Source organism: Alligator sinensis, unplaced genomic scaffold (genome assembly GCF_000455745.1).
Source record: "Alligator sinensis unplaced genomic scaffold, ASM45574v1 scaffold1140_1, whole genome shotgun sequence".
Lineage (NCBI taxonomy): Eukaryota > Metazoa > Chordata > Crocodylia > Alligatoridae > Alligator > Alligator sinensis.
In genome coordinates this window covers 1,121,809-1,134,517 of record NW_005842441.1, presented here as the reverse complement: position 1 = coordinate 1,134,517, position 12,709 = coordinate 1,121,809, and the positions used below count along the sequence as shown (strand labels likewise).

Here is a 12,709-nt window from a genome sequence, read left to right as displayed (position 1 = left end):
GGCTGCATAGGGGGGAAGGATCCCCCCCCAGGACCTGCCTGTGATGCATCTGTAGATGCACGACAAGGTGCAGTTAGCCTTACTGACTGCTTCCTCGCATTGGCAGCTCACGTTCATCCTGCAGTCAAAAATGACTCCAAAATCCCTTTCTGCCACCGTGTTGACAAGAAGGGTGTTCCCCAGCCTATAGGTGTGTTGCAGGTTCCCTCTCCCTAGATGCAGCACCTTGCACTTGTCTGCACTGAAGTCCATCTTATTCTCATCCACACACCTCTGTAACCTGTCTAGATCTAGCTGGATTCTGTCCCTCCCCTCCAGCATGCCCACTTCGCCCCACATCTTCGTGTCGTCAGCGAGTTTGGGCAGCGTGCTTTCCACACCCACATCCGTACCACTGATAAAGATGTTAAACAGTACAGGCCTCAGGACCGAGCCCTGGAGGACTCCACTGCCCACATCCCTCCAGGTCAAAAGTGACCTGTCCCCCACCACTCTCTGGGCGTGACCATCTAGCCAGTTTGCCACCCATCTGACTGTGTAGGCATCAATGCTGCAGTCACCAAGTATTTTTTAAGAGAATGTGGTGAGAAACCATGTCAAAGGCCTTCTTAAAGTCCAGGAAGACAACATCCAAACAGACACCCCTGTCCAGGGACTTTGTGACCTGGTCATAAAAAGAAACCAGGTTAGTCAGGCAGGACCTGCCCTCAATGAATCCATGTTGGTTGCCCCTGAGCATTACCTCCCCTGCTGGGCCCTTGCAGATGTGCTCCTTGATAATTTTCTCAAAGGTCTTCCTAAGGACTGAGGTAAGACTGACTGGCCTATAATTGCTGGGGTCCTCCTTTCTCCCCTTTTTGTAAATGAGGACCACATTGGTCCTTTTCCAAACCTCTGGTACCTGGCCAGTGCTTCACAAGCACTCATAGAGCTGTGCCAGGGGCCCCGCTATGACCCCCGCCAATTCCCTCAGCACCCTCAGGTGAAGAGCATCTGGACATAGTGATTTAAACATGTCCAGCCCCTCCAAAAGTTCCCTAACTAGGTCATTCCTGACCCTAGGCATGGCGATGCTTCCCCGGGTCCGTCCGCAATTCTAGTGGGAGTGCTGTCCTGGTCCCTGTTCAGGAATATGGAGGCAAAGAATTTGTTAAAGAGGTCAGCTTTTTCGTTTGCCGCAATCACCAGATCGCCAAGCCTATCCTGTAGGGGCCTCATGTTACCTGGTGCCTTCTTCTTACTTCCTATGTATTTGAAAAAGGACTTTTTATTATCCTTAATTCTGGTTGCTGGCCCTAGCTCCATCTCAGCCTTGGCCTTCCTAACAGCTTCCCTGCAGTCCTGAGCAATGGAGGTGTAATCCTCCTTGGTGATAGCCCCTTGCTTCCACTGTTTGTACACCTCCTTTTTGCCATCAGGCATCCCTGGATGCCTTTGCCGAGCCATGGGGGCTTCTTAGCACTCCTCCCCCACTTGATGCACATTGGGAGCGACTCCCTTTGACCTCGGAGGATCGTCTCCTTGAGGAACAACCACCCATCTCGGACTCCCATCTCAATGAAGCTCCGAGACCCCCATGCCTCTCCTACTACCCTTCTTAGCTTACAGAAGTCGGCCCTCCTGAAGTTGAGGGCCTCTGCCTTGCTGCTTTCTTTCACTACCCTGCGCTGGATAGTAAATTCCAGCAGGTGATGATCACTGTTGCCGAGGTGATCGAGTACCCGCAAACCCCTCACCAGGTCGTCGCCTGTGGCAAGGACCAAGTCCAGCAAGGCATTTCCCCTGGTGGGACTATGCACCTCCTAGGTCAGGTGGAGGTTCTGTATCCTGGCTAGGAACCTACGTGAGCGGTCAGACCTGGCTGACTGGTCCTCGCAGCAGATGTCTGGGTAGTTTAGGTCACCCAGGACAACCACATCCCTTGACTTTACAGCCTCCGTGAGCTGACCTGAGAATTCCAGGTCCAGCTCGTCCCCCTGGTGAGGCGGTCTGTAGTAGACGCCTACAATCAAGTCCTTTCCCCATGCCCCCCTTGCATTCTTACCCATAACGCCTCATTTTGCCCCTCCTCTGACCCCATCCTGATCATTGAGGACATGTATTGCTCTTTGACTTATAGTGCTACACCCCCCACTCCCTCTTTTCCCTGATCTGGCTCACCTGTACAGCCTGTATCCCTTGAAGTCCACTGCCCAGTCATGGGTAGAATCCCACCAGGTTTCCGTGAACCCCACTAGGTCTGGGTTTTTGCTAGCTAGTAGGAGGGCAAGTTCCTCCTCTTTATTCCCCATGCTGTGAGCATTTGTGTAGAGACATTTGAGCCTCCTCTAGGTGTCCGTGCTGCCCCCTTGTTCCTAAGTCTTCCCTGCCCCTGTCACTTACCTGGGTACTACCTGTGTGTGCCATCTGGCTTGACGGCAAAGTGTCCTCGTGTTCTTCTGTGTCCCCGTACACTGGTGAACCTAGTTTAAAGCTTGCCATATGAGATCAGCCAGCCTGGAAGAAGAAACACGCTTACCTTTTGGGGAGAGATGAAGCCCATCCTGCCCGAGCATGTCCTCTGTGCGGAAATGTGGGTCATGGTCCAAGAGCCCAAGGCCTGCTTGGTAACACCAGCTCTGGAGCTGCCGGTTGACCTCGCCGATGCATGTCTCATGGCGCCGTCTGCGTCTGCTCACTGGAAGGATAGAAGAAAAAAAACATCTGTGCCCTTGTCTTCTTGAGCTTTGCCCCTAGAGCCTTGTAGTCTCTCATGATGTGGTCTGGGTTGCCCCTGGCCGCGTCATTCATTCCCACATGGATGACGACCATGGGGTAATGATCAGAGGGTCAGATGAGGTCTGGGATCATCTCCGTGACATCCTGAATCCGAGCTCCAGGCAGGCAACAAACCCCATGTGCCATGGGGTCAGAGCGACAGATGGGTCCCTCCATTCCTCTCAGGATGGAATCGCCGATGATGAGGACCCGGCGTCTCTTCCTCTTGGTGTTCTGGTAGCTCCTGGCCTGTGCCGTGCTTGGAGTGGCATCGGTTCCCTTGGAGGCATCCTCTCCTAATCTAATCCAACAGCCTTCTCAAGTCAGGATCATTCCTGACTAAGCTATCCTAGCTAAGTGTTTGACTAACCTGTCCTTAAAAACTTTATGAACAGCCCTCATGCAAAACTACTAGATATCAGGCCTGAAACAGCAAATACTGCACTTACTTAAATATAAGATAACCCTAATTATAAGATGACTTCCCAATAATTAGATTCTATGTATGGAAAATTTATCATTTTTTAAAATAGTTTTCCAGGTATAGAACCTGAACCTTGGAGGTTTGCCTTGAATTTGTCCCTCTCCTACTGCTACAGCAAGCAAAATAAAATAAATCTAGGGGCTCAGGTAGCCCCTTTGCACTCTGCTGCTCCTCCTGCAGCCCTTTCCCCTTCTCTCTACCGACAGAACCTGCTCTCCCTGAGAGCGAAGTGAGGAGCAAGTTTGAAAAGAACAACCTTGAAATTAAATATAGCTGTAGGAATGTGCATATAATACTATAGCACATTAGGGTCCCGGGAAGGCTGTGACACCCCCTAGTGGCTCCACAGCCATGCTCTGCTCTGCCCCTAGGGTGTCCACCACACCTTGCTCACCATACCTCAATGTAATAATAGGATTAAAAGGGAGGCTGATCACGGGCTTTCGCATGAGCCCCAGTCTAGCTGAACCCCCACAGGGGTTCCCTGTCACCCTACTGGTCTCTGATATGCCCACAGGGTCAGCAGGCCCTTTTGGCCCCAGGCCCCTTGCTAGGCTGCACTGTTCTCAGGCCCCTCGCTGGGCCTCTCTTGACTATGCCACTGTGGGACACCTACAACTTTAAGAGCTAATTACATGGCTTCATTACTCCCCTACACCACACCCCAAGCCTTGCAGGAATCATATGCAACAGGCAGAGAGAAGGAGCAACTGAGGGATTCTGAGTGAACTTTTTGGGAACCGGTTTTGTGATGTTTGCCAGGCATTTAAGGCTGGTGAAGAAGCAGGAATCATTGGAACAGGGGTGCTGAGGGGAATGCACTTAATAGGCACTACTTCTATATCTTATTTGGATATGTTGCATTAATCTATCCTTGTGATAGGTCCCCATCGGCATCTTTGCCTAATATGCGTCAGGTGTTTTAAGTCATGTTCAGTGTTGACTGCATTTGATCAACTTCATAGTTGGCTCCCATTACTGAGCACCTGCTGTTTTTGGTAATAGTTTAGTGAGAGCCAGTGTATTTATTGAGGTTTCCTTGTTTGCAAAAGTAAGATGGCGGGCTTTTCCCCCTGTACTGCTTGGAGAAAAAAACCTTTTCTTGTATTTGAGTGAATATGGTATACCCTTCAGCTTCCAGAGGAATGAGGGCACTGTCAGTGCCCTTGCCACTACAAGGACAGGAAGCATTTCTTAAAATACACTAAGGGTATGTCTACACATCACTCTACATCACTGTAGTGATGGGCTACAGCAACGTAGCGATCACAGAAGTCTACACGTGACCGGCAGCTACTTTGCTGTAGTGCCGCACTCTCCCATTTTAGCGTGCCGCTACAGCGAATACCAGCTAAAACTAACTGTGCACTACATGTACGGTGCAGTAACAATGTCACCATAAGGTGACTTGTAGACAGAATTAAAGTGCAAATTATAAATAGTAATAGTAGTTAACTACTAGAGGTGTCCATGCAGAACTGTGAGAGATTCTCCTTTTTTTTCAAGTCCTTGTGCTGTCAAAACCTTGTCAAACCCATGTATTGTATACTTTTAAAAGATCTGCTTTAAGCAAGGCTGAAGTAGATAGCTGGGTACAAAAAATACATGGCTGGTGTTATGTGGGAGGTTGGACTGAGGGCTCACAATGGACCCCTTTAAGCTTAACATCTCTGAATCTTGTATCATTCCCATTTCAGAGCTGGCAGAGCTCCGTCTGGTGAACGGTTCCCATCGCTGTGCGGGCAGGGTCGAGGTGCTTCATGACCAGCAGTGGGGAACAGTGTGTGATGACAGCTGGGACTTGCATGATGCTGGAGTGGTATGCAGGCAGCTGCGTTGTGGGACGGTGTTATCAGCCCCTGGGGGAGCTCACTTTGGACGTGGACATGACCCCATCTGGCTGGATGAAGTGGCTTGCACAGGAACAGAAGCTGTTCTCTCTGAATGTAGAGCTAAGCCCTTGGGAGATCATAATTGTCAGCATGGCGAAGATGCAAGTGTTGTGTGCTTGGGTAATTCCCCTTCATTTCACCTGCTAGATGGTGTTAGGGGTTGTTTTATGGTACATACTAGGACAAGAGTTTTACTAGGGGATGCATTCCCCTTGAAGTCACTGCTGGACCCAAAATCCCAGCCTTGTGCTAGGTCACCCTATGTTGTAGGGGAGGAGTTGTGGGGTGCAGCAGGGGCTGATTTCCTCTTGTAGCTAATCTCAATGCTGGAAAATTGCCCTAGAGGACACTGTGACAAAGGAACTTGTGTGGGGCAGCAAGCGACTCTCTCCCATTTGGGTTGAGTCTGATGCCCCTGCCTCACTACAATGCAATGGGGTGCTGTGCAGCCTCAGATCCTTCTGCCTGCAGCTGTTCACAGGCACTAGCAGCCCAGGCTCCCTTTGTCCAGTTTTGGGCTCTTAAAGTTCTTTGGGGTGGTGCCAGACAATGATAGTTAGCTCCTGAAGTCAAAACTTTATTTGTAAGACACCAGTGTTGAGCTTGCTCACAATCTTTGTCCATGTCTGATTTTACATAGCATTAGTTTCTTTACCAGGAGCTTTTCCATCCCCCAGAGTCCCTAGCATTCAGAGGTACAGGAATCTCATGGAGTATTTATCCTCTGCTGGTGCCTCTATCTTTCTCCACTCCAGAGCTGCCTGTGGTCCGGCTGGTGAATGGCTCAAGTGACTGTGCTGGGAGAGTCGAGGTGTTTCACGGCAGCCTGTGGGGAACTGTGTGCGATGATGGCTGGGACTTAAATGATGCTGATGTGGTGTGCAGGGAGCTCGGCTGCAGGACAGCAGTCTTAGCCCCAGGCTATGCTCACTTTGGGGAAGGTTCTGGCGTGATCTGGCTAGATCATCTGAACTGCACAGGAAAAGAAACTTCCCTCTCTGAGTGTGGGTCCAAACCTTGGGGAGAACATTTCTGTTACCATAGGGAAGATGCCAGTGTGGTGTGCTCAGGTAACTCTCAACCATGTTACATCCTGGACGGTGCTGGGGGGCACTGTGCTGCTCGGAGGAACGTGAATGACCCTGTAGTGGTTGCACTTTTGCTCTGGGTATGGAAAAGCATACACTTGCAGTGGCTTGAGGGACCCCCACAGCAGCTGTAACAATTGTTTGCATGAATCTGTGGCAGTACAAATGGCTTAAATTGACACATTTGACCCTTGATGAAGCAGGGTTATACTGGTTTTGCCACACTCTTATCACTATAGGGTCTTACACGCATATAATTACAGTGCAACTCCTGCTGCAGAGTCTAGAGGAGAAGCTCCCTCCTGCACAGTATCCACAGAGAAGATGCCCATGTTGAACAAATCAGCGATCATTATCCATATCGTGCCCTTCAAGATGTTAGATTCCCACACTGAGAATTGCTGTGTTCCTCAGTGCACAGAAATCTGCCTGATCTTTTATCTCCTTGGGTGGTGTTTGTGTCTCTCCTCATTTCAGGCCCTCTTGAGCTTCGACTAGTGAATGGCTCAAATCGTTGCGCTGGGAGAGTCGAGGTGCTCCATAACCAGAAGTGGGGAACTGTGTGTGGTGATGACGACTGGGACTTGCTGGATGCTGGAGTAGTGTGCAGGCAGCTGGGATGTGGAACTCCTTTATCGGCCCCTCGGGGTTCTCATTTTGGACATGGATATGACCCCATCTGGCTAGATGAAGTGAGCTGCATAGGGACAGAAGCAGCCCTCACTGATTGCAAGTTTAAACCTTGGGGAGACCATAATTGTCACCATGGAAAAGCTGCCAGTGTGGTGTGCTCAGGTAACCCTTATTTACACCCTATCCTCTTGCCCCACAAAACACTGACATTGCTTCAAGACATATTTACAGTTTGGGTTGATAGCTACACTGACATCATATGCTGAGGTGTCTTTGCAGTTGCTGGAAGATCTGTATTAAGCCAGGCTGAAGTTGTTGGCTGGGTACAAGAACTTCTGGGTGCGGTTGTACAGCAGGTGTTATGTGGGAGGTTGGACTCAAGGCTTATGATGGACCCCTTTCGCTTAAGATTTCTGAATCTTGTATCATTCCCATTTCAGAGCCAGCAGAGCTCCGGCTGGTGAACGGTTCCCATCGCTGTGCTGGCAGGGTTGAAGTGCTTTATGACCAGCAGTGGGGAACAGTGTGTGATGACAGCTGGGACTTGCAGGATGCTGGAGTGGTGTGCAGGCAGCTAGGCTGTGGGACAGTGTTATTGGCCCCTGGGGATGCTCACTTTGGACGTGGACATGACCCCATCTGGCTGGCTGAGGTGAACTGCACGGGGACAGAAGCTGCCCTCTCTGAATGCAGGGCTACACCTTGGAGATATCATAATTGTCAGCATGGAAAAGATGCCAGTGTTGTGTGCTCAGGTAATTCCCCTTCATGCCACTTGCTGGATGGCTGCATTCCCCTTGCAGTCACTCTCACAACCTTGCCCATGTCAAACTTTACACAGCATATGCTTCATTAGCAGGGGCTACTACTTCCTTTGCAGTCCCTAAAGATCAGAAGTACAGGAATCTCTCTGAGCATTTATTTCCTGGGGGCTGTTTGTCTCTCCCCATTCTAGAGCTGTCTGGGCGAGAGCTGAGGTGCTTCATGGAAACCTGTGGGGAATTGTGTGCAAGAGGGTGTTTTCTCTCTTGTAGTCAGTGATCACCTTCTGATCAACTGTGTTGCTAGTAACATATGTAGAGGATGTATCTGTCCCTGTAACTCACAGCATGAAACTTGGCTGTATTTGGGGCTGAATTTTATTTCACGTTAGATATCAAAATAATACATACATGGATATGTAATAGCAGGTTTTGGCATGCACAGTTTGCAGTTCACATCTGGTTCCAAGTGTCCACACAGCTGTAACCCTTCTGCAAGGTGCAGGGTGGCCATAGCAAGGGACAAGTTCAATTTAGGGGTTTTGCACAAATTCATTATCTTAGCTCGAGTCCCCGCCCAGGAACCTGAGAAAATACATTCTGATCCAGTGCGAACAAACTTCCCCATTTGCCAGCAATATTGAACTATGACAGGGTTAATTGAAGGGGAATGGAACAGGGACAAAGAAATAAACTTGAGAGCACTTTAACCAACTATCAACAATTAATCACAGTCAATATGTTCACAGCTCCCTCTTAGTTCTGTGCAGGATGAACTTGGTAGCCATTAAAGACAGTATAGGTGGTAGTCCAAGCTTTCCCCTTCCTCACCACTGCTGGGGATACTGTTCTATCATGCACGTTGCTCCTTGCTGCTGCTAGGTGGCATGCTCTGCTGCTGCTGTTGTTGCTTCTTGCTGCTCTCTTGTTGCACACCATCACTGGGAGCCCCTGCTTTACTTACTGTTGCTGCTCACTGTCACTTGGTGGGGGCGGGGCAGTTGCTGCTGTGCTGCTGCTCACTGCCACCAATGGAGTTGCTGCACAAGTGGGTAGCAGGTCCCAGCTTGAACCTACTAGAGCAGGGCTGTCAAACTCACCTGGCTCTGCAAGCCAGATGAATGGTATGGAGCCTGTCCATGGACTGGATTAGGTCCATGGACTTCCCCACCTCCACCCTCTTCTTGCCTCCCCGTGGTAGGACCCAAACTGCACATGGTGCCTGCCTCAGACAGCCTGGGATCCACGCTACATGTTTTCCCGCCCCCACAACCCAGCCCTGTCCAGGGCTGTGCCACATACAGCACACACCCCAGAATGACTGGTGGAAGTGGGGAACACTGCATGCGATGGAAACTCTGGACTGGACTGGACGGAGTGGGTGTGTAACACAGGTCCCAGTATGTATGCTGCACGCAGCGCCTGCTCTGGCCACTCCAAGACCCAACCTACATGCAATGCCTACTACTCCAGCTGGTCTGAGGGGGTGACAAGCTATATGCGGTGCAGATCCTAGACTGGCTGGAGCAGGTGACTTTGGTCACAGAGAGGGTGCTGCATGTAGCACAGATTCCAGAGCAGGCGGAGCATTCAGGGCCCTGCACACCAGTGCCAGTATGGCAGCATGTGGGTCAACTCAGACCCAGGGGCTGGATAAAAAGCTGAACCTTTGGGACCACTGCACTAGAAAGATTTCTACAACAGCTAGTCTCTCTTCAAAGCTGTATGAGCAAGTGCAATAGCAATAGCACCCACCTGGGAAGATTCTTACCCGAGGCTCCCCTCCACCTCCTTTGGGACTTCTGAGCTGAGAGTCCCTCTACTTTAGACCATCACAGAAGTCATGGTAAGCCTTGGCTCCTCAGAACCCATAGAGATATGCAGATAAGCATTAAGCACCACACATAGAGGTTGTCACACAGAAAACAGACATAATAGTAGGGTGGCACACCCCCTAAGCATGCTCCACAGGGCTGCACTGCGGATTGATATATGTGGCACCATATCCTTGCTCAGGTATCCATATAAGGCCAGGTAAATCCTGGCCATGACTCATGGGGAGAAAAACAAGGGTCGTCCTCCCATGTTTTAGCTGCCAGTGATAGCCTCAGGATTAGGGTACTCACTAGGGGAGCAGGAGACCTAGGTTCTATGCCACCTCTCACCTAGAGAGGGTGATGCTGGGTTTCTGTTATAGACCACCAAACTAGGAGGATGAGGAGAAGCAGTTGGGATAAGTCTATGGAGAGAAAGAGGCATTCTGGCTCCCTGGTTGGGGAGTTATGTTTGCAGTCCCCTGGTTGCAGTGCAGAGCAGAGGGTGTTTGGTTATCCCATGCTCCTGCTGGGACTAAAACACCCCAGAACTTTCTGGCTAGAGGGTTTTGCTTTTCCCTTAGGATCAGACAATCACCGTATCACCTAGCCGGGGTCGTTTGACCCCAGCATTCTTTCCTGCCCATGGCAGGGGGTCGGACTTGATGATCTGCTCAGGTCCCTTCCAACCCTACCAATTATGAAACTATATTTGAGAACAAAAAGGATTTTTACTCCATGGTCAGATGGATGGACTGTGGGGTTTTTGCCTTCCTCTGTAGTGGGGTACATGAAATGGTCCTGTTCCTTGAGTGTATCTACCAACTACCTCCTCTCTTTGCACTGACAGAATTGATGGTTTGTATCATGATCGGGCCCCTGAAGCACTCTACAGCCATGTCCTGACAGAAGAGCACAGCTGCAGAGCACTTTAGAAGTGCCCGATCATGTAACCATCTGAATCCTCAATACATGAGGGTTCAGGTATAGGTGCTCCAAAGCAAAGCACCTTCGTTAACTTGTGTCAGCAGCAGGGCTGGGTTGATGTAACCCAGCCCTGTCTCTGGTGCTGTCTTCAGAATGGGAAGGGGAGAAGGGAGCCCAGGAAGTTCTATCTGGGGTTTGCCCAGCCTGCACTGTGGGGGTGGGGCAGGCGGATTGGAGTTCCCCCCACCCCCAAGCTGGGCATGTCTACACATGTAATTAATGTCCCTGGATTTTCTGTGCAGAAAATTCAAGCGCATTAAACTGGGGCCCTGCACACCTCTGAACAAGCGCCTGTTGGGAACAAATTTGCTCCTGACAGGAGCAGTTCATTCAACGGCTGCTCCTTCCCTACTCTGCACCCCTGCAGCAGCCAGGGGGATCCCCAGGCTCTGCTGGGTACCAGCCCCAGACTGGCAGGGGGCACAGGGGCTGGTTCGAATCTCCACCAGGCAGGGGAGGGCTGTCCTAACAGCCAAGCAACTACCTTCCAGACACCTGCAGACTGGGACCTGTCCTGTTCTCCACATAGCTGGAAGAGCTGTCCTGGCTGTCAGGTCCTGATCTCCACGTGGCTGGGAGACAGCGTCCCACTGAACCAGGCAACGCTCCCTGCCCGCTATGGCCCCCTGCTACCTAGGCTGCCTAGAACCAATTTGCTCCTAGTCAACATCTATACGTGCACTTCAGCACATTAGTTTAATGCACCAATTTCTATTACTTGTATCTACAGGTACTAGAAGACAGTGCATTAGACTAATCAACTGCACAGTAATTACTGTGCAGGTATAGACGGTGACACTTTACTGCACATTCGATTAGTCTAATGCGCAGTAAAGCATCTCGTGTAGCCATACCCGCTGAGACATTTGCTGCAGAGCTAATTATGCAACTCCACAGTAAATGTCTTGTGTAGACATGCCCCAGAATAAAAATATCTTGGGACTGGCATGTATACACATCACTTTTCTAATCAGATTTTAGTGAGTGGCAAAATGCAGTGCTGCTTTTCTGCTATTGATTCAACAATGCTATCTCAGGATGACTGTGTATGTATACTTTGCAGTAGCCTGGGATAAACTGTTACTGCCTTTTATCTGGGAAACATTTTTTAGGATTTATCCTAAGATAAAGGACCTGAATGTCCATACACTTGAAGTTTGTTTGGAGATAAAATCATTTATCCTGGGATAAATGTGACATTTGCTTGCAGCCTATGACCCCATGATTCTGTGGGCATAGCCTGTGTTCCTTGTTCCCAGATACAAGACTTTGCACCCATATGAAAATATATATTATACTTTCTTTGAACAGATGTAGCCTACCAAGCAGATCATTCTGTGTCTGCCCTGCCTTTATCATAATTTATCATTCTGTAAATTGTACATTTTATAAGCAGTGATTTCACGTTTTCATGATTTCACTGATGAAACGGTGTTGTAGTTTCAGGCCTAATACTCATTCCCCTGGAACCCTACTAAAAACATATCCCTTGAATGATGAATTCTCACTGACTTTGGAGATCTGTTCATTAACTAGTTTTTTGGCTAGTGCTCATTTTTTAAATCAAAATATTGCATGGTATTGAGTCCACCCCCATATAAAATGTAAGTGTTGGTCTATAGCATGTTAAGCAGCTATTTTTATTGATCAAATCTTTGAACATAAAAGGTAATAACATTTGTGTGAAAAGACCAGTTTTCCCTAAAAACATGTTGATAAGCATTAAGTATATGCCTGTCTTTTAGTTCTTTATTGATTTCAGTCTTTACAAAAATGTACATCAGTGGGCCAGAGATCAGGCTATTCAGAACTATTGTTTGCAATTTATCTGTGATCACTGATTTAAAAAAAAATACTCCTCGAAAGTGCATGTTTATATTCTTAGTACCAAAAGATTTGAGAAGATGGCTCTTGTCTTTTCTTCATCACTTCCATATCTGGGTGCAACAACCAGTTGGAGTCACTTGTTGGCTCTGGATTTAGGACCCAGAGGCCTTGTTTTGACCTTTCCGTTCGATAATAGGCACATTTATTGATATACAGTGGTAACAAAAAAAGAAGCAATACAAACAATCATGCAATTCTGTCATCAGAGTCAAGGTACATCTGGTCAGGATGCAATCTTCACTCTGAGGCTCTTTCTTAGGTGTAAGATGTCACAGCATGTCAGCAGTCTGGAGGTGGGATGCCAGGGCCCACAACCCCGCTCCAGTGAGGTGGATGAAATGGGCTGGTTATATGCCCTCGGTTCATGGTAGCCTTTGGGACCCTTCCTGAGGGATGAGGACGGGTA

The 12,709-nt window shown here is 49.1% G+C and overlaps 1 protein-coding gene across 4 annotated transcripts in view; it reads left to right on the top strand.

The window, feature by feature from the left end:
* Positions 1-12,709, top strand: part of LOC102381418 (deleted in malignant brain tumors 1 protein-like) — a 63,329-nt gene that overhangs the window by 42,898 nt on the left and 7,722 nt on the right. For 3 of the 4 annotated variants that reach the window (XM_025212038.1, XM_014523084.2, XM_025212036.1), the window contains 4 exons: positions 4,939-5,253; positions 5,889-6,203; positions 6,699-7,016; positions 7,295-7,609. In XM_025212038.1, the coding sequence (XP_025067823.1) occupies positions 4,939-5,253; positions 5,889-6,203; positions 6,699-7,016; positions 7,295-7,609 (1,263 nt within the window). The remainder of the gene's footprint in view (positions 1-4,938; positions 5,254-5,888; positions 6,204-6,698; positions 7,017-7,294; positions 7,610-12,709) is intronic. The other variant, XM_025212039.1, reaches the window with a different exon arrangement.